The 21,916-nt window shown below is 40.4% G+C and overlaps 1 protein-coding gene across 1 annotated transcript in view; it reads right to left on the bottom strand.

The window, feature by feature from the left end:
• Positions 1–1,330: 1,330 nt before the first annotated feature.
• The window catches only part of Ar (androgen receptor), a 159,346-nt gene continuing 138,760 nt past the window's right edge, over positions 1,331–21,916 (bottom strand). The window contains exons 4-8 of the mRNA XM_021188305.2: positions 19,590–19,877; positions 13,968–14,112; positions 9,638–9,768; positions 8,640–8,797; positions 1,331–7,974 (exon numbers count right to left, since the gene is read on the bottom strand). Of these exons, the coding sequence (XP_021043964.1) occupies positions 7,819–7,974; positions 8,640–8,797; positions 9,638–9,768; positions 13,968–14,112; positions 19,590–19,877 (878 nt within the window). The 3' untranslated portion in view covers positions 1,331–7,818. The remainder of the gene's footprint in view (positions 7,975–8,639; positions 8,798–9,637; positions 9,769–13,967; positions 14,113–19,589; positions 19,878–21,916) is intronic.

Below are 21,916 nucleotides of genomic sequence, written 5' to 3'. Positions count from 1 at the left end.
TAGGTACCTTGTCTTAGAACTTGGTGTTGCTACTTCCAGACAAACCTCTGGTAGCTGCTAGCAAGCTTGTCAGGAGCTAAAATCAAGTAGTGCAGAGCTGTTATATAGGTCATTTGTTGTCGATACAAAGGAGGGCAGTTAGTAATGGTAGTCAGTGTCCTATTCTGGAGACAAGCTCATATACATATTCCTCTTCTTCTTTGTAGACATACAGGTATACGTCCTAAGAATAATTGGTATTCTTCTCTTCTTGTTCTTACACTGACATCAGGAAACATTGGAAAAATTCATGTACTTTGAGATGGAAAATGTTAAAAAAAAATGGCTCAATGTGGGATCTCTATCAGGGGTTCTGGAATTTTAATAGGGAGCAGAGCCAGAACAAATAGCCCACCAGCTGTGTGACACATGTTTTCATCAAATCCCCAACCCAAACCAGAATGGAGGGCTTGTAACAACTGCTGTTACACATGAGAATATGAAGCACAGAGAACATTCTTTTTGCTGCTTAAGGCACCTATAGTTCCTCATTGAGGGATCAATAACAGCTCAAAAATCAACAATTCTGTTTGGGATCTCACAGGCATTAGCACCAGGATGCAGCAGGAAGTGATCTTACTTGAACTGAAGAACTCCAAAAGAAGTTCGGCTCAGCTTATACCTGAGTGGTTGAAGACACTTTGGCCCACAGCACAAGTGAGGTTGAAAATGTGTTCTCCCTTTGTCTGTGGCTTGGTTCAAACTGAAAAGTGATGCATCATATTCTTATAGGAAGCAGCATGTGAGTGTGAGTAAGTGAGCTTTCTGCAGATTTCCCCTAGCTGACAAGCTTGGGGTTTCTCACAAAAGGTTGTGCCGAGCTGTTGGTTGTTCATCTGTGCTTTCTAACACAGATGCTCTGTTATTTTGGTGGTCTTGGGTCAACCTATGTTAAGGTTAAGACAGGGCAAATTTATAACACTGGCTAAGAGTTTTAAAAATATATGAAAATCAAAGTAGCATAAAAGGCCACTGGGCATGATACCAATTCTTGACTCCAATAAAGACAGCCAATAAAAAGAGCTAATGAAAAGAGCTCTGATGACATTCATCTGAAATTTTAGATTGTTTTATGTTTTAACAAATTAACAATGGTGATAAGAGGACATTAGCAGCTTTTCTGGGGCTCTTTGTTAACAATAACTTGAGCCTGCAGTCACAACAGGGGCTGTGGCCAAGTTTTAGCTGGCAGACCAACAAGCCAATATTTTACACAATGGATGACATTTCTAAAACCAGACGCAGAGACAAACCAAGAGTCACACATGTATTCCAACAAACAAGTTTCTGCCATTTTTAATTGTATTTAGAGCAACAAAAGATTCCAAGATTACACAAAGAGAACAGAACACTAGCGCTTGGGGCTGGTCCTGCTGCCCAGTGGAGACCAAGAGCTGCTGTGAGAACTGAAGCCCCAGCGAAAGAAGTTTCAAGCAAAATAAATTGGTTTCTTTTGAAAAAAAATTGAATGCTTTCTCTCTTTGCTCTCTCCACATCCAGATTTAATTCTTATCTCTATAAGAATTACATTACATTCTTGGTTACATTGTTTATTCCCTCCTACTAACAAATTAATCTCCAGGGTAGTGTAAGCATGTCATTTGCCATGTATTCCCTAATCAATGTCCAGTCAATCTGTCTAGAGGAAAGCAGGGGTGTGTGTCAAAGAGTGGTAAAGGACCATCTTTGTTTTTATTGTTATGTTTTTTTAACCTGGGGGATTCCATTGGTGGCTGCTTTCAATGATGGAAGTGGCTTATAGGACAACCCCATAGGCATTCCCTGCAGGACAGTTAGCATCGGGTGCTAAGGCCATAAGATACTGAAACCCAGTCAGTCTGTTATATAGAGTACAATGACTCAAAACTATGAGGCAGCAGGCAGACAGGGTGCCTGCAGAGAAACAGCAGCATTCCCAAATTGTTTTTCCTTTAGGTAACGTATATGTGTGTGCTCCAGTTGTTGTTGGCCAACAGTATCTGCAGCTAAATAGCAGCCTTACTGAGTAGCTTGAAAGGAAACTGTTCCAGGCTACCAGTGCTGCCCATTTCACAGCTTCTCGTTTCATTCTGTGAAAGGCCAAGTAACAAAAGGAACTAGGAAACAAAGTAGAACCTTGCTACACTCAACCAGGATTGGAAACCAATTAATACACATTACCTGCTTCCTGGCCAGATTAACTTGGGTCATATTAAAGCTGGGTCAAAGGCTGTTTTGTTTTTTGCTCTAAAACACCACCTCCTAAATTCAATTATCTGCTTTTTTGAGGGGTAAGAGAACTCCCAGTGATTGTGACCTTGACTGAAATTTCAGAAAAATTGTGACAAATGTGGATTTTTTTTTTTCTGGGTGGGCTCCGGGCAACAGACCCCAGGGTCAAAGTCTTAACTGAAGAAAAAAAAATCCCTCTACTCATGGATAGCAAAGGACCTGTACCTACAGAGATATGACTTCTAACACACTAACAAATTTTTAACAGAGAAAAATACATTATCAATTATCAAAATCTTTACAGAACATATCCAAAACCAGAATTAGAGCACATGGACACCCAGTAGCAAGAGCACCTCAAACGAAGGGGAAAGAATTGATGTGACAGAAGGAGCGCTTGCTCCAGGTTCCCAAGACCAGGCAACTGCCCCTCTCTAACAAGAATGGTGAAAACCAAGGAAATAGTCTTCCTTTTCCCAATGCCTCAGATCCCATGAAGAGGCTGATGGCCAGTCCTTTGGGTGGGCACCTGGCCCCACATCTGGATTTTTCCCTATTGCAATTCCTAGGCATTTTCAATGAAATTTCACCACCCTTTCCACATTCATCTGTCTTAAGCTAGTAAAGTGCAATACATCATGTACCCTACCCTTTCCTCTTCCACTCCTTCGCAAGGCCTCAACACCAGGCCCAAGAAGGGAAGAGATCTCAGTTATCTGATCAATCCAGGTGTCTTATCCATTCTGAGAGAGCATCCAAAAATGTAACTGCAACCTCTCTTACAAGTTCATGGCATCAGATATGACCTGGAACCAAATATAAAGGTGCAGAGAAAGGTAAAGCCATCAGAACACATTACATCTCTATATATAATTCAGTTTTGAGACATGGATACAAATACTCATTTACAATATATTTCAACTTTCTGCCTTAAACTGCAGAGAACTTTTTGTGCTGTCCAAACTGGGCAGAAATGAGGGTTTCTGCCTGCCCTCCTTCTAGTGCAAAAATCTAATCCTTTAAATGTACCCCTTTTTATCAAGGGCTTCACATCTTCAAATAAGCTAACATGGGCACTAGTAAACACAGTGGCCAAGACCAGCTCCATTTCTAACCATGCAAAGATGGAGCTTTAAGAATTTGCTCTGTAACTACTTTTAAAAAAAAGGAAAGCTAGTTTTGCTTATAAAATCAGTTAGTGAAGGACACTATAATCCCATTTCCCCCAAATTATTCTCAACACTTCTAAATATGTATATTGTGAGACAACCCCTCCCCCAAAAGTCTTCTAAGTCAATCATCAGAAAAGTCCTTCAGTCTGTCTTTGGATAGTTTACCAAAGAGGCACTAATGCTTGCTCCTTCCCTGCCCTTAAAAATTTTGGTATCTTAGCAGATACAATATAATCTTTGGTTACATAATGTAATGCTTTCATCTCCTTTTCTACTTTAAAAAAAAAAGGCCTTCAAAGATTTTCAAGGAGATAAGTGGTGAGAGCAAACCTGTTTGCAAAGGCAGCCAGGACAGAAACTTCTTAGTCCAAGAAGTTTCACATGCTAAATGGCTTCTTTTGACTTTCAGTTCAGGATTTAATCTAGTATGTTAGCATTAGTGGTTCATAAGCAAAAGAACCACACCCTTGGCCCAATGACCTGTGACCCAGGCAATTAGGGAGGAGAATTATAATTAGTCTCTTGTGTTTGCAGGACCATGCTAGGGTCATGCAGGGATAGCAAGTCAGTTGCCTTCAGAAAACCTTCTGAAGTATGGTGCTGGCATAAGTCTTAGGGAGGTATAAGGGTGGCTTGGGCCTTTGTGCCTTGCCAAAATTAAGGGAAAGAAGAGGGCAAGGCTATAACTGAATGAAACAGAAGTTGTTTGAAGCTTAAAGTCATGTAATTTGTGGAGTATCATTGTGGTTATCATGTGGATGGTGGACATACTTTTTTCTTAAAGTGTGTTGAGTATATCTTGCTATATATACCTATATGTACTTAGAGATAGAGTGTGGACAGAGAAGGATGTTAGCAGAAGCATATGTCTCAACCTGGACAATTAACCTCAGCAACTACCCACAGGACAGAGTGAAGCCTTTTTTTTCCTCTTTTTTTCTTCTTTTTTTTAGTGCCAGTGAACATACATAAAAATATACATATTACTGATTTTCTGTTTTCCAAAGATATATGACAGAATCCTTCAAAAAAATCCCTTTCTCAGAGTAAGGTAATTTAAAAAAATAAGGAACTTTCCAAGAACAATAATATTGCCTGTGGCATAGAAAATCTATGGAACAAAGAAGCCAACTCCCGTGTCAGCTCAGAGTCCACACACAATGAGCTGCCTGCGGATGAGAGTTGAAAGTACTACACGACTCTTCTTGAATCACAGAGTTCGTGACATTGGCAGCTGGCTGCTGTCCAGCCCAGTTGGGCCTTCTCCATGGTGCTCCTCTTTTAATGTCCTCATTTTCCATTCCTATCAAGCACTGTAAACATCTTTGGAGATGACCATCTTGACTTGTCCAGTAAGTGATCCTCATCTTCCGTCTTAACCAGATGAATGGAGAAATGGCCAGCCGTTCACAGGTGAGCACAGTGTACCAGCAACATCCACTCTACTGAGCAGAGTGCTTGCTCTGCCAATCATAGTAGCTGGAACATTGATGGCCAAAGAAAGCAAAACAAAACGAAACAGAAAAGAAACACAAAATCCAAAAAGCAAAAACCGATCTCTTCTTCACTTGTGTGGGAGAACACAGCCAAGCTACAGGCTACAGTTTCCATTGCTCACCCAAACCCCACAGCAGAAGCAGTAAGCATAAAGCCATTTGTATGCTGTTTTTCATTAATATCGTCACTTGGGAACTTGGAGTTTAGTTGGTGTGGCTTTAATTGCACTGCTGTCTCACTCTTTTTGGCTTTTGCAAGTAAAAAGCATATACATTCATAAAGACAAGGGTCATGATTCAGAACTCCATAAGATGAAAAAGCTTCCTAGAGAAATGGAACGAAGAGTCTCCAGTATTTACAAAGACAAATATTAGAATGTCTTAATAAAATCCTTGTACCACAGAAGACAAAAATTGCTTCAGAATAGATGTAAAGGAACTGTTAAAATGTAACCTAGTTTAACTAAAAAGAATAATGATTTTTTTTTTCCTGTTTAAGGAACAGCTAAGAGAGCTCCTGTACATAAGCCAGATGGTGTCATCACAAAGCAAATCAGAAACTGTCCTTTTTTCTTTTTTAAATGTAACCTGTCAGCTTCAGTTTTTGTCCAGCAGGGTTGGATTAGTATATCACCCATCATATATTCTTCCTCCCTTGTTAAAGAAGTTGTTTTGCAAGTTTGTTTTTGCTATTAATATCAACAAAGAAATCAGGGAAGAAAACCTGTCATTCAGAAACCACCTTTTCAATTAACACAGTACCCCAACCAAACCAGCTTGGTGGCTGGCCCCTGATTTCTTAAGGTCTGCAGGGAAGTGAAGAGCTGAGTGAGGAGGAATGATACAAAGGCAAGAGTAGATGTGCATTCCTCCTGCACTCAAGGTTGAGGAACAGAGTCCACAGTAAAGAAGGCTGTCAACAGACTATATGAAACCAGTAACTCAGGGCGTGCCCTGAGTTTATGGGTGCAGTCTATTTGTAGCCACACTGGCCAGATTTGTCCATTGAGAGTCATGGTGGATAGAATATCTCAGTGGTCCTGCACCCTCTGACTGGGAGGGGACAACTATGGTGGAGAATTGGAGTAAATTTGGCCAAAGTCAGCCCAGCAATGGCAATAGAGGAGGATGAACAAACTGATGCCCATCTAGCCAGATGGTGTTCATCTGGCTTTAGACTTTGCCTCTGAAGACTTCTGCAGTCTGTATTTTCTTCTGGCCTTCTCTCTTCCTTCCATCATTTCTGCCAGTGGGTATGCTGGATGGAAAGGAAAAAAATCCTATGCTTTCTGGTTCTAGTGTCTTCATTTTTCTCAGCTGGGTTACTTAGTTTTCTCTTCCACCATGGTCTGGATAGCCCCTTTACTTGTTCTTAGTAGGAAATTGACATTTCTCCACTTGATAGGAATATATTGTCTCTGGAGGACAAGGGCAAGTTGCCCAGTTTGTCTGGTCCCTTTGATGCTTTCTTTTCAATTTTTCTAAGGGCTCCAGAAATTGACTGTTGATGAAAGACATTGAGTGAGATGTCTTTTACACTATAAACACCTAAGCATAGATGCTGTGGCTGCTGGTCTGCTAGCCTTTGTGGTGGTGGTGGGAGGGAGATCTTAGCCGTGACTATAAACACGTCCAAAGAAGTGTACAAACTTTACCACCTTGGCTTAAATGCGTTATGGTGAAGTTCAGGGCCACTGAACACTGAAGACTTGTGCAGGGAGAATGTGGCTGCATGGGGTTTGTGGGTCCTTTAAAAGCAGAGGAAAGGATGGTTGCACTACTTACTATCTCTAATGGGAGAATGGCTAAGCCATCACTTCCTTTTCCTCTGACTCCAGCCACAAAGCTCACACATGGAAATATGAACATAAATCTGAATAGAGTCTTCCAAAGAGTCAGATCTTTCAGCTTTCTTCTCACTGACATAACTTCAGTGGAAGTGGCCAAGTTTTGGCTAAAGAGAACATTTAGTACAAAGCTCTGAGAAAAGCTATTGAAAGTCAATTGAGGGTGGAAGCAGAGGTTAAGAGAGAAAAGGGTTGGAAGGAGGAGGCATTCACATGCAGACAAGTTTTCAAACAAGAAGCACAATTTCAGTACAATGAACTGCACTGCAACTGAGCACTCTAGGACTCAGGGACAAAGGCTGTGGGGAGGTAATGGTTATCCATCTGCCCTCCTTGTCCTCTTTTCTCTCTACCCTATCAGTAAAGCTTTGGGGTCATCCTGCTCTTTAATGGCAATAGCCATTAACAACAACTGAAGTTTCCCACAGAGAGACAGGATGAACGAAAACAGTGACTCCTCATGGATTTGTAATTTTCTACTTTCTTCTAGTCACTGTTGGCTTCTTTGGGAATCCTATGTATTTATTTGTGTACCATGAAGAAACAAACCTAGCATGTTTTGTTTGTTGGTTTTGTTTTTTGTTTGATTTTTGTTTTTTTTTTATTTTTTGGTTTTGTTTTTGCTTTTTATTCTCTCTGTTTGTTTCTTCTCCAGATACTTATAGCTCTCTAAATTTGCCATGGCATAAGGTGAGTAAACATTTGTTTGGTTGGCACACAGCACAGTGCTATAAACAAGCACAATTGACACTGGGCCACAAGAGGATCATCACAGATTCAAAGAAATACAACAGAAATCAAAACAAAGGCAGGAGCCACAATACGCAGCAGATTCAAAATGTGCCATGGGAGGGTGAAAGAGGGAGGGAAGAAGAAAAAAAAAGAAGGAAAAGCCCAGGAAATAGAACTGAGGAACATGTTCACAACAGACTGTACACCAGTAGAGGAATTTCCCCCAAGGCACTGCAGAGAAGTAGTGCAGAGTTATATAACAGGCAGAAGACATCTGGAAAAGGAACAAGGTGGGTTTTGGGTATTAGGGTTTCCAAATCTTCACTGTGTGTGGAAATAGATGGGCTTGACTTTCCCAGAAAGAATCTTGGGCACTTGCACAGAGATGATCTCTGCCATCATTTCAGGAAAGTCCACGCTCACCATATGGGACTTGATTAGCAGGTCAAAAGTGAACTGATGCAGCTCTCTTGCAATCTGTAGGAAGAGGGAGAGAAAGAATAAACTTGGCTTAATAAAAACATGGCTCTTGTCCAGCTCTTCTCTCACCTTAGAATTCTAATACCCTTCGAATTTTCCCCTTTGTTTATCCTTGATCCCCCTCCCCCTCCCTCTCCCTCTTCCCCCCCCTCTTCATTTGTGTGTTTTGAAAAAATGATCCTCATGGAGGCACTGTGGACTCATAGAGATCATTTACACCACTTCAAGTCCTCTGACTTAAGACAGTGTTGCTGTTTTCTTCCCTGCATTATATACACACATTCTCTCTTTCACTGTCTTTCTACCTCCCTCCTTCCCATTCTCCTTCTATGTCACTTCTACACACATGCACATGCACACACACAGGTCTCAAGAAAAGAAGGAAAAACATCTAGGCCTGTTTTGTCTGTGTGGGGAACTCATCTGCCTTAAGCTTCTTCCCTGCAACCCAGCTTCTCTGTACTCAACTCCTCCGCCCCTTTCACAACATCCATCTGGGACACTGTGACCTGTGTTCCTTTCTTCTTCATTGCATTTTCTTTTTGGACCATACTCAAAGCCAGAGGCAAATGGAAGCACCTCCCAGACCCTAGAAGAGCTTATTATCACTGGGCTCTAGCAAGCTGCTCGCCCTGATAAAGCACCTTCAGTAGTTCACTTACAGGCTGCACAGAATCCAGGAGCTTGGTGAGCTGGTAGAAACGCCTTGAGCAGGAAGTGGGATTTTTTCTTTTGCATGCAATGATGCGATCAAGTTCCTTGATGTAGTTCATTCGAAGTTCATCAAAGAATTTTTGATTTTTCAGCCCATCCACTGGAACTGATGTGGGATGAAGAAAGAATGGGGAGAGGCAGCATGCCCATGAAGGAACATTAGAAAAAGCACTAAGTTTTCTGACCACAAACTTGATCCCCCACCCCCACACAGAGGGCACCATTTATTGGGCTTTTTCTCAGTTGAAGTCTGTGTGTCTGGGGCATTCAGAGTGAAAGATTTTCTACTGCTAACATGGAGGGAGGTAGGGAAAATAGACTAAGGTTTTTTTTCTTTTGTTGTTGTTGTTGTTTTTAAACTGGTTTTTCCATGTACACATTTCTCAGGTCCCAAACAACTTTTTCCCCTCCATCCAACTATGACTTAGACACTCAAAAAAGCTGGCTTATCAAATACCAAATGCCTCCATTCTTCCCATTACACTCTGCTTAGAGGAAGTATTAAAGAAAGCTTCCTTGGCTGCCAAGCAAGCCCTGTGTTAGTTTCTTAAATCAGCCTCCTTTGGTTGTTAGAAGAGGAAATGTACTCTGGGAGGTGATCCTTCCTACTGTACTCCTCTGTGAGGAATGCAAGGTGGCTCGTGCCTATTTCTACAGTAGTGGCCACCCCAGGAAATTTTAGAGGTCTACTCTAACCTCCTTAAAAGGCCTCATCTCACTGAAGGAATGAGAATGGAGAAACTGGTAGAGGCTGAATTCTACCAATGAAACTGATCTCTACACAGGAAATTGGAGAAAGGATACTGAGGGGACATGGAAGGTGGAGGGAGGGAAAGAGAAGGGGAATGTCCAGGAGCTATGTTCTCCCTAACATTTTAGTGGGAAATTGAGGTCCCCTGGAGCTTCTGTGCTCCTAGTGCCCTCCTCTGTAGCCCCAAGCACTCACTAATGCTGAAGAGCAGCAGTGCTTTCATGCACAGGAATTCCTGGGGGGTTATTTGGAGCCATCCAAACTCTTGAGATAGGTGTCTCATCCTCACACACTGGCTGTACATCCGGGACTTGTGCATGCGGTACCTAAGCAAGAGACACACAGATGAAAAGAAAAAAATGAGGAGAGGCTTCCCACCAGCCTACACTAAATATTTCTTGTTGGCCCTCCCACCCTAGATTCTCCAAGAAAAAAAAAAATCTTGGTTATTTGTCCTGGATATACTATAGTGACTATAGTTTTCCCTGTGCCCAAGATTTCTGATAGCCTGATAGGGACTCATCTTCCCTAGTCAGGATATGGTTTAGCACATGGAATTTCCAGGTCTGTATTTCCTTTCTGTTTCCTGAGTCAGGGACAGGAAAGCATAAGCAAATGAACACAATGGGCCAGGCACATGGTCTCCCTGACTACAGAGCTAAGATCACAGCTAAGGCCAGAGCCAGAAGCAGCCACCTAGGCAGCCCATTTCAGGATTTCTCAGAGAGACATCTCAGTCAAGCTCCTCTTCCATGTAAGAATACCAGGATTTGCAAGTAGCCACAGGTGTTTATCTTGTCAACACCCCTGCCTGCCATTTCCTGTAATAGAAATTTAATCATTTCTTTAAAAACACCTAGAAATAGATACTCACTGCACATTGCCCTTTCACAATGAGTTCCAGTGCTTCTAAATGTGCTAGGGGTGTTTTGCAATGTCTATCTTTGATGTCCTCTGCAGAGGGGAGCCCACTCCCTCATAGACTGGCTGTTCCTTACCACAGTTTGGGAGTTGTTAACATCTGTGAGCTGCTTTCTTATAGTGAGTTGTGAACAGATTATCACATTATCACCTATAAATTATATGGAGAAGTGGCCAAGGCTCGGACAGCAGCTTCAGGGTGGAAGCAACCTCTCTGTTCCATGTCTAGCTACGGCAAGCCTCTAAAAGAGACAACTAATAGGCCTTTAAGTTCAGAACTCTCTCTCTCTCTCTCTCTCTCTCTCTCTCTCTCTCTCTCTCTCTCTCTCTCTGTGTGTGTGTGTGTGTGTGTGTATGAGAGAGAGAGAGAGAGAGAGAGAGAGAGAGAGAGAGAGAGAGAGAGAGAGAGAGAGAGAGAGAGGCAGATATAGACATAGACAGACAGAGACAGAGACAGACAGAGAGAGATGGAGACAGAGTCAGAGAGACAGACATAGAGAGACAGAGGGGGAGAGAGAGGAGAATTCATTTGCAGCATGTGAAGAAAGGAAGAGGAATTTGACACCAGCTTAACTACTTAAGTGATGAGGACAAAGACCTCCCAGATGGACTATGAAGGCCATGTTTTGATATTCTAGTTCCCAGATTCTGGGCACAGGCTAAGCAGGCTTGTCATTGCCTGGGCAGAAGCTCTGCAACCTATCTCATAGAGACCTTGGCTGCCCTGGAGAAGGAGAGAAGGTAGCAGGTGGTGAATTATTCAATCCAGGCTGAAATCCAACTGGACAAGGGAAGTGTTTAGATGGTATCACAAGTCAATTGAGCAGAACAATGCTGCTCTAAGCTCTTTTACCCTAGAGGACATTTGAGTCACTTCTGCTGCCCCTGGAACCTGGCTCTGCTTCTGTCTCCATTGTATTTGCAAGCCTCTGTTGATGTCAACACTGCAGTATTTGAAATCATGGTCCTGGCATAAAGGATTCCTAGAATATTGCTGCAGGCCCCTGAGACAGAAATGATAGGGAATGGATGGGAGAGAAGAGGAATAAGCAATGAAAGGAATTCAAAGAGGAAATAAACAGGAAGCAGGGGGAGAGAATTGGGAGATAATTGAAGGGAGGAAAGGGGATGGACAGTAGGGTAAAAAATAATGGGTAGCATTGGGATTCACCGAGAGAGCAGAAGGAGCCATTGGTAGAAGCGTAGATGAAAGGGAAAATGAAGATTGGAAAACACTGAACATAGTGTCTTGTGTATGGAAAGTGTGTAGTTAATGCTGTGTAAGGAAGGTGGTGCTATGTTATTCATTGTTATAGCAATCTACAGTGAGAGCTATAGAACTTGGCAAACTTCAGCCATTCTCCATGTTTATAGAGCTAGAATTTAAGCCCATCGCAACACAGGATTTCCACAAAGAGGGGAAGAATGAAGAGAACTTTACTGAGAATAGGGCTTTGGTATTCCATAGAGCAGCACATGGGTTTTCTGAGCTTTAAGTTCCCATCTCTGTCTCTCTGGGCCTCAGTTGACAGCAATTAATGATTCTCAACTGGAGAGTACAGCCTTTCCAGTGGACAGTAGAAATGTAGTGGGGCATTTTTCTGTCAAAATGACTGAAATCTTATCAAGCAAGTATAAGGAATACTAAGTGCAAAATTGCATAACATGTTGCACAATGAAAACATCATTCCAAAATGTCAACAGTTATATATGTTGAGAAATACAGGCCTAGATATTTGTAGGGACTGTAATGGTTGTAATGCAATGGATTCTTACAAATGGAAGGGAGCCTTGTCTTAGGACCTTTGTGGATTGATAGATCTAAGCCTGATGCTGTCAGTTCTATCGTATCTTCTCATGAGATGAACAAGACCTAATTACAAAGCTGAGGCAGGTTGCCACAGGCATATGTGGAGGGAGAGGGAAATTGATATTTAGACGGGGGCTGTAACCCTGTAGGTGGAACAACAATATGAACTAATCAGTACCTCTAGAGCTTGTGTCTCTAGCTGCATATGTAGCAGAAGATGGCCTAATCGGCCATCATTGGGAAGAGAGGCCCCTTGGTCTTGAAAACTTTATATGACTCAGCACAGNGGAACACCAGGGCCAAGTAGTGGGAGTGGGTGGGTAGGGGAGCAGGGCAGGGGGAGGGAATAGGGAACCTTCAGGATAGCATTTGAAATGTAAATAAAGAAAATATCTAATAAAAAATAAAAAAAAATAACTACAGGAATTGAAGGCCATTAAGATATATATGAATAGAATAAATAGATATGAATAGAAACATGAATCCTTCTGTGTGGCCTCAGAAAAGAATAAACCACACTACAATAATAGTTCATTAAGAGAGGAAAATAAAACACTTCAAAATCAACAGGATGGTAGGAATCAATACACACTCTTCAATAACTCAGAATACTAATGACCTGAATTCCTCCAATCAAAATACACAGACCACTGGACAGAATAAAAAGCAATCACCATCTAGTCTGCCCCCAGAAGATGGCATCATAGGTAACTCTTAGAAGGTCTGGAAACCAAAATCCTACAGGCTATTCTTAGCTTCTGACTACCAGGGCTGGCTAGGTTGAAAGAGAGCAGTTGAGGACACTTACTCTGCCTTTCATGGCACTGCTATGCTTTAAAGGAACCACAGGTCTGTGGATTTTATTTAAAGGCCCAAAGGGGGAGGAAGTATAATTCCTGTCCTCACTGAAAGGATTCCCAGTAATGAACCAAGCTCATGGTTCTTGGGACAGTTATTCTGGTCAGCTCCATTCACAGTGCCACTGGAAAATCCGAGAACACTAGCAAGAAAGGGGGAAAGGGAATGAGAACGGGATTCATAGTCTATCCACTTACCTTGCCTTTTTGTCCTCTCCCATCCCTCTCCCAACCTTTCCTTTCATCTTTCCTTTCTCTTTCTCACCCAGAGAAAGAAGATGTTACTTACTCTACAGCCTAGGTGAGTGGCTGGCTTTGAATGGCCTAGAAATGCAAACTTAATCTTGAACTAATGATTCCCCTGCCTCTGTCATTTGAATGCTGGGATTCTTTGAGTCCTTCTTGGACTAAATGATTATTTTAAGTCTTCATTTTAAAAATTCTTTTCTTCATCGTAGGCCAGGAAGACCATATCTATCAATTCCCATTTAAAGTGTTTGCTGCTCTATGAGAAAACTGAAAATTTCAGGAACCTGAAAGTCAGAGACATTAAGGGGTCTTGTCCAAAGATCAAGTCATAGACAATAGCTGAACTAAGTAAGACGTTAGGAGAGACTATGATTCCAAAATCTGAGCCCTTGGCCAAATTCGTGAAAGATAAATATAGCAGGTAGGAAGACAGATATGAATTAAATCTCTTAAGAAAAAGAAAATGTCAGGGCCAGTGTCAATTTTATTTTGGTACATATAAACTCCCACATCCTAAAAGACATAACTATCTATAAAAACAGATCAGATTATCACGAGAACTCAGTGAGAGAGGTTTTAGGAAGTAGAGAGCATAGTCTGGCATGAAAGTGATTGCTCAACAAATAGTGACTGACAGAAGTCCCCAGCAATAGCAAAGGGACCAAAGGCTGGTCACAAGAGTACTTACTCATTGAAAACCAAGTCAGGTGCAAAGTAGAGCATCCTGGAGTTGACATTAGTGAAGGACCGCCAACCCATGGCAAATACCATCAGTCCCATCCAGGAATACTGAATGACTGCCATCTGGTCATCCACATGCAAGTTGCGGAAGCCTGGAGTAGAAGGGGAAGAAGCAAGGTCAGATTGGCATTGGTGGGCTCAATTCTGTCTGGGCCCCTACTGTGCTGAAAATTTGGCCTTCACACAGCCAGCCAGGAGCCTTAAACACCATCACTGATAGCTATTTAGGGAAGGGTAGTGAAGAAGAAAAGTCTGAATGGTCGGGCTACATTCAATCTCTTTCACTGAGCTCTTTAATGAGATCATGATGGCACCAGAAAGGGTGCTGATGCTTAGAAGAGAGTCACAGTCTAACACTACTTGTAACAAGTTGACTCTTTTCTGAGCCCCTTACTTCTGTTACTAATTTCATCTTCACAAGGAATAAAATAGGTGCAGTTATTATCCCTCCCCCCCCCCGTGCATCAGTGAAAATGAGTTACAGAGGAACTAGGAATATGTTCAAGGTCATTTAGTTGTTATCTAGCAGGCTGATTTCCCAAGCCCACATTCTTGATCATTACACCTTCATCAAGATTCACTTTAATCGCCAGTTCTACATGGACAGGACTTCTCACTTTACAAAGCTGTCTTCTAGTTGTAATCTGATGTCAGCCATTAACCCTGGAGGAGGGATAATCTTACATATCTGTAAATTATGGGGGGTGGTTAACACACATTGCTTTCTCTGCAACCCCCTTTAGACTTGTTTTCTCCATGAGTCTTGTACCACATGCTTTTTTGAATTTCTTTAATTAAATAGGAAAAATTGCTATTTAACTTTACTCCTCCTAATTTCATATCCTTCTGTTATCTATAAGCTGCTATTTTTATACAGAAATAGCCTCTGTATGGCCTGCCTGACTAGGTTAATTTCTTGTCACCTGCCTTCCGGTAATTTAGGTCCCAGCCCTTCTTTAAAATTTATAATTTGTCGAATGCCTCATGGTTTTCCACGCCTCTGCTCAGGCCGATGCCTTTGCTTATGATGTAACACTAACTTATATTTCAATTTGTTTTCCAAAACTACCTCCTCTGTGAAGCATTTTCTGTATTATTCAAGAACATGGAACCACCATGATTCTTTACCTTTTCAAGGAACCTGGAGTGGAGTAGATTTAGCAGACTAAAGACCTCAGTTCAAAATATTATGATTTATAAATGGACACATCTTTCTCCTCTACAAGATTTCAAGATTAACTTCCTATTCTTCTTTGCCCAATAAAACATATATAATACTCAGTGCTGAGTATTTGACCAGGCACTTGAAAAATACTAGACGCAAAAGTATGGGGCCTCAATATTTTTTTTATCCAATTTTTATAGAATGGGAACTTGATTCCTTCCAAGTGGCTTCCTTTACGTTCAGGAAGAAGCCTCCAAAAGTTGCATCTGTATTAACACATATGTAGAACATATACAACCAAGTTTTTCCAGAACTTTCCAAATCGTTGCATAGTTAAAAATTTTAAAGCATTACCACACAACTCAACCCTACTAGTACCGCCTTTATTTTTCTCAGACACATTCAGAATTATCATTAAGACTATTTATTAGAGCAAGCATCTGTGAATTGATCTCATTTGATACTCATGACAGTAGGTCATAGAGAGGCTTTTTCTATATATTAAAAATGGCAATATGCCATTTATTTTATCAACACGGAATCTGAAGATTGGGACAGTTATGTGACTTCACCAAGGTCATGCAGTCAAGGCTGAAGTGAAACTGGAATCCATGTTTTAGTTTACACCTCCATTCCTTAATGATCTCCTGATGGTTACAGCTCAGAGATTATGTGACTCATCTGCTTTTTCTTATTTATGAGCTCAAGTATGAGGTCTTCTCCATCAGAATGCTCTCCACCCACTAACCTACACACTAACTCCCTTCCATTTTCATTTTATTTTAGATCTCAAGTCTCCCAGTCATAAGCTCTTCTAGAGTCCCCCATAGTACCACTCTTGGCAGTAATCCTAGAGTCTCCCATAGTACCACTCTTGGCAGTAATCCTAGTTCCCAGGCCTATGCTTCTCTCTTCATTGTATTGACAAATGAACAGACTTGCTGGAGCCTCAAACTTTAGAGCATTTGTCTTCTGGAAACCTATGGTATAGAATCCCTTGGCCTGACTCCTCCTTATAGAAGTCAAATATGCTTAATGAGAGCATATTTAAGGTTCACATGGTGACAGAGTCCTGGCAATTTGAACCCTGAGCCATCTGTGCTGTGGTGTAGTAGACAGGAAAAAATTGGTTAGTAAGTTTTTATCTTCTGGTGAAATGTGTGACTCTGAAGATGCATGGAGGGGAAAGTATTAAACTGCAAGTATCAAAGAAATTCTCTGTAAAGATGCTTCTCCCCCCCCCCACCAACACCAGAGAACTAACAAAAAGGTAAAAAGGGGACATTACCGTTAGGCTGCAATACTAATTAAGAGTACTCAGAGCTGCTTAATACTCAGACACAATACTTGTGCACACACCAACAATGCAAAACATTTGTTTTTCCAATATAGGTGCATTCTGTTTGTAATACCTGACAGTTCTTTTAATGCATAGCCTTTGAAGTAGCCTGCTCAGACTGCATGGCTAATAAGGGAAGACAGGGGAGATGGTAGTGTCAGACAATATTAAATTGTTCTGGTGAAATACAGAGGAATTATGCTCAGGTTTTGAGATACAACCAACAAGGAATAGATGATGTTTCTTTGATTTCTCATTAGAATCCAATCAACATTATTACCAGCAATCATCTATACCACTGGAAGTATAGAGCTTCATGTCTGGGACAGTGTGTCAGAAACAAGGCCTTGAAACTTCTCGTGCTCCAGTGCAATGACCATCCAACATCTTCAAAGAAGACAGTTCAAACCCGAGGTTAATATGTAAGCTCTATGGAAGGCTGGTGGCAATTCAGATTGAGTTTAATGAAAGCTCCAATCATCATAATTATAAGCTATAACCTAGAGAGCAGCTACTGTGTTTTTCGTCCTGTACTAGGTATTCTTTATACATAAACTCTGTGCTGATGACAGTTTACAAAGTGATCTACCATCTCTAAAAAGAGACGAGGGAAGAGCTGCACAAAGTCCTATGATATACTCAAGGTTATATATCAATTCGTAGCTAGGATTCCAATCAAGATCCATCTGATCACAAATATACTGTGTAAATATAATTGATTCAAGTACCTCCTATTTAATTAGAATTATTAATGTATCAGGAACCTCATGAGAAAATTTCCAGATTTTATCACCACCACAGAAAATGCACAACAAAATTCATCTGACTAGGTTCTTGAATAGGACAGAAACTCAAATGTTGAATGTGCAAATTACTTGAACTAGTAGGTGATTATGGGCAATCTGAATAGTCATTCTTATGAATACAGTAATCAGCTTCCTTTAGGAGCTATTCTTCTAAATGATTCAGTGTCAGAGGTCATTTATTCTGGAAAGGCAGATACTAAACTGATTTTGGCTTGCACATTTGTTAGTGTGAGGAGTAGGTTTCCCATGCTGAGGGGTTGAGACATTGACAGCCAGTATGTCCAGGTAAAAGAGATTCTGGCATGTCTAAGACCACTTAGTTAGAAATCAAATGATCTGAGTATAAGCTCTGGTACCATTGCTAAGGAACTAATGTAATAATTTAGTTAACTTCTTTGAGCTATGGTGTGTGAAATAGAAATGACGATCATTTTTGAGACTCATATGTATGGAGAGGTTGTGAATCCTATAAAATTAGACATGTTAAATATTTGGAAATTGAGACTCTCCATTAAAAATGGCATCAAGGCATCCAGCTGGATACATGATAACAATGACTTTTTTTTTTCTTGTTTGCATTCTTGCTCCCCATGTGAACTCTCAGTTTTGGCACAGGGTATATCCAGCCACAGTCCTTGGGCTTCCTGCCCAGTAATCGTATTGGCTACTTAAACACAGTTTTCTGACACGAGAAAGTAGTAGGAAAGTTCAAAAAGCTGGGACTGGGGCCTGGTGAGTTAGAAATACAAAACGAGTTCTTGATCATCAAAATGCAATGTTTTCAAAGTAGAATGGCCATTATGTGATTCAGGTGGTCTTCTAGGAGGTTTTGCCCCTCACTGTAAAGCCAAGAATGACAGAAATGGAGGGCCATTACACACAATTGCTAGAGTTCATAAGTTGGGAGTGATTTGGAATTAGGGGAGCCTGGGCTCAAGTTGTGTTTATTTTATTTCATATGTGTCTACTGTCTGTCTGTCTGACTGTCTGTCCGTCTGTCTGTCTTTACCAATGCATGCATTCTTGTCTTTAACTTAAGATCATCACACCTTTTGTGAAAATTTAATTATATGTAAAATAGAAGAGGCTTCTACTTCATAGGGCATTCTTATGATAGTCCAATCAGAAAACTGCCCTTTTCCCTCACTACAAATTTCTGTCTGAACAGCAGTTTTCATTAAGGCATGGGTTAATCTTTGACTTGTCAGAAGGAGACTTGGTTGTTGATATTTCAAAAGAATCTTTGAATCATATAATCTGAGGATTGGGGGAATCTTTAAAGAGCATATGCTCCACTGCCTTTCAAAATGAGCTCCAAGAGCCACAAGATTGTATGACAGTGACTAGTAACTTATGGCTTAATTGGGGGTAGTGCTGAGGGAGATGAGATGGTGAAGTATTGAAGATTAGGCAAAGATTCTAGCTTTAAATCAACAGAGTCACTTGTATTTTTGTACCATTTTTAAAGAAATAAGCAATTTGTTTGCTAAAGGAATGTTTGTGAATCTATAGATAAAAGATATCTAAAGCTTTCCTAATAAATTATAGTTAAACTAAAAGACTTGTTTAAATTACAGATGGCCTAGCCAGGAAGTTAGTTCCTATTCATTACTAGAGGAATCCCAAGAAAAGTAAGATAATCACTTGGTAATTCTTACTCTGCTATAACCTTTCTTCCCACTATGATTTCTAAAGTGCTGTAAAAAACATTAAGGGTTCCTTGAAGTGGAGTTTAAAAATCATCAAGTTAATCCAAAATATTCTTGATACATGTAAATAAAGAAACAATCCTAGAAGGGTAAATGATCAAAAAAAAGGGGGGGGGTTGGGTTGAGCGGGGCTAAGATTAGAACCTAAGTATTCTGAATTCCAATTTTCTATCATATCCTATAAAAATTCCCATGGGATAGCTCAGGTTTAATATTACCTCTGGTGTGAACTTCCATGTTTACACATAGAAGAACATCTTGATGTTTATGTAGCTGTAACTATAAGATATGTGATTTGGGTTTAAATAACAAATTATGATTGCTGCGTGTGTGTGTCAGTGGATTCATGACTAGTATGCTGGTTTTTTTTCTTGTGCTTTCTGAGTCTCAGTTCCCTCAATGTTTACAGTGAGAATTTTTTATATGAAAATCACTTCTCCACAGTGTGGTATCAAGGACTGCATGAAGTAACGAGTACCTGGCCCAAAGAACCATTCAATAATTATGATATCCTGTCTGTATCCCATATCCTCATTCTTCTTTTCCTTACCAGGTAAGGCCTTGGCCCACTTGACAACATGCACAAGCTGCCTCTCACCAAGCTCATTGAGGCTAGATAACAAGGCAGCAAAGGAATCTGGCTGGTTGTTGTCATGTCCGGCGCATACCACTCCTGGCTCAATGGCTTCCAGGACATTAAGAAAGATAGGCTGACATTCGTAGCCTTCAACGTGTGATACAGTCATCTTCTGGGATGGGTCCTCAGTGGGGCTGCCAGCATTGGAGTTTTCTCCTTCCTCCTGTAGTTTTAGATTTCCAAGTTTCTTCAGCTTACGAGCTATTGAGAAGGCAAAGAAACTTGAATTCATTATCAGTGGCCAAAAATACACATAATACTTACCCTGTTAAGAAACATGACTGAGCTAAAATAATAATAATGTTAATAATAATAATAATAATAATAATAATAATAATAATAATAATAATAATAATATCTTCTTTATTTCTTGTCAGAGAGTCCAAGCTTCTTAAGGACAAGTGTTTACTAACACTGGCTAAATGAGAGGGCAATCATCTCCAATTTGGGCTAAACCCCAAACTTTCATTTGTTGCTTTCACTTTTGATCCATGTTCCAGACAACTCTAGTATATCCTTGAATCAGCTCTGCCTGAATTCAGGCTTCAGTATTTATACCTGGGACATTCATTCAATTGACAGAAACATTCATGACTTTTTTATTTATTCATTGATTAACCACACTTACATGGGCAAATATTTGTTATTAGGTAACATAAAGAACATACTCCATATTCCAGTTTTTGTAAGAGAAGTAAATACTGATAATTCTAGAAAGTGCCAGAATAGTAAAAACTACAAAAGAGGCATCATGAAGAGGGGAAAAAAATCTTTCTGTATGGTGAGGTTAGGAAATACTTCACCTCAAAGGTGGTATTTGATCTAGAGCTTAAATACCAATAAGAATTTCACAAATGGGTAGAAAGTGCATAAAGAAATAGGAGCAACCAGAAATCAGTTTGCGCATAGTTTACATTGCATATATGGAAAGATGTCTATCTACAGTGCCATAAACAGAGTGTGGCCTGTTTTTTTTTTTTTTAAGAGTAATTGAAATTTTTTTGTTAGCTAACATTTTATACATCCTTAGTTTTGATGATAACATTCCTTTAATATTACACACAGCAATAAGAAGCATATCATAGGTGCTACAGTCTAGCTGTAGATACTAAATAAGACTACAGATAGAACCCATTTATCATAAAATAAAGGTATTCCACTTTGATTTTGGGCACACTGTTTGTATTTTTTCAGTCTATCTAACTGATTAGTAATATACACCAATATTCTAAGGCAAGGATAAGGAAATCCNNTTATCATTTATCAGGAAGTTGTTTGGAATAGTTAGACTTTGTCCTATCATTTCACCCAGTCCTACAACTGTGTGTTTCTTATAAAGTAGTCTCAATTTTTCTACATCAGTTTTTTAAGAAAAAAATTTACATGTAATAAAATATAGTNATTTTAAGCATACTCTCATAAATTTTGATGGCATCCGTCCTCTGTAACCATAAGTGCAATGAATCTGAGAGAAGCCTAGATATTATTCAGCACGCTATCACATCCAAATGATCACAAGTCCCTGCCCCTTTCACAGTCCGGCCTTCTGTAGACCTTCTGCTCTTTATTCCAAGAAAGACTACCAGAGGTTTTAATATGTTTGGGCCTTACAACTTTCCCCTCCTCTTGCAATCTAATTTACAAGGAATTCTCTACTCTTGTCCTTTTTCTTTCCTGTATTCACTACACAAGTTTACTACATTGTGATTTTTCTGAACTACAGTTCTGCTCACATCACCACCCCCACCCACTTCCATTACCCACTCCCCACCCTCAGCCGTCCTCCCTCAGCTGTCCTCCCACACTTCACGTTTAAAATCCCCTGATGGCTCCTCTCCCTTCCTCAGCTCAGTCACTGGTAGAAGGGCATTGAAGCAGAGTGCTGGCTGTTTACCCAAATCTACTTATACTTCAAGCCATCATTAGATTTAAATTTGCCAACCCCCATTTTCTCCTGTTTTAGATGCCTTCCTGTAATTATCCTGGCATGTCACAAATGTTTTGACATACACTCAGATCCTGAAATCATCTTATAGATCACTAAAGATCAACTCTGAGGTGAACTAACATCAGGATGATTTTATTTGAACCGTTTGACTATGGCAATAAGGAGGAGGGAAGCTTACGGTCCCTGTCACGCGGTGGTTTCCCATAGCACACTTTTCTGTGTCCTGTCATCGTAGAGCTGTGGTTTGAACATAAATCCCGAACAAGCAGTCTTCAGCGTGAGGGTCTGCAGT

This window comes from Mus pahari, chromosome X, assembly GCF_900095145.1.
Source record: "Mus pahari chromosome X, PAHARI_EIJ_v1.1, whole genome shotgun sequence".
Taxonomy (NCBI): domain Eukaryota; kingdom Metazoa; phylum Chordata; class Mammalia; order Rodentia; family Muridae; genus Mus; species Mus pahari.
Note: the sequence above shows the minus strand (reverse complement) of the source record. Positions and strands in the feature narration are given on the sequence as shown.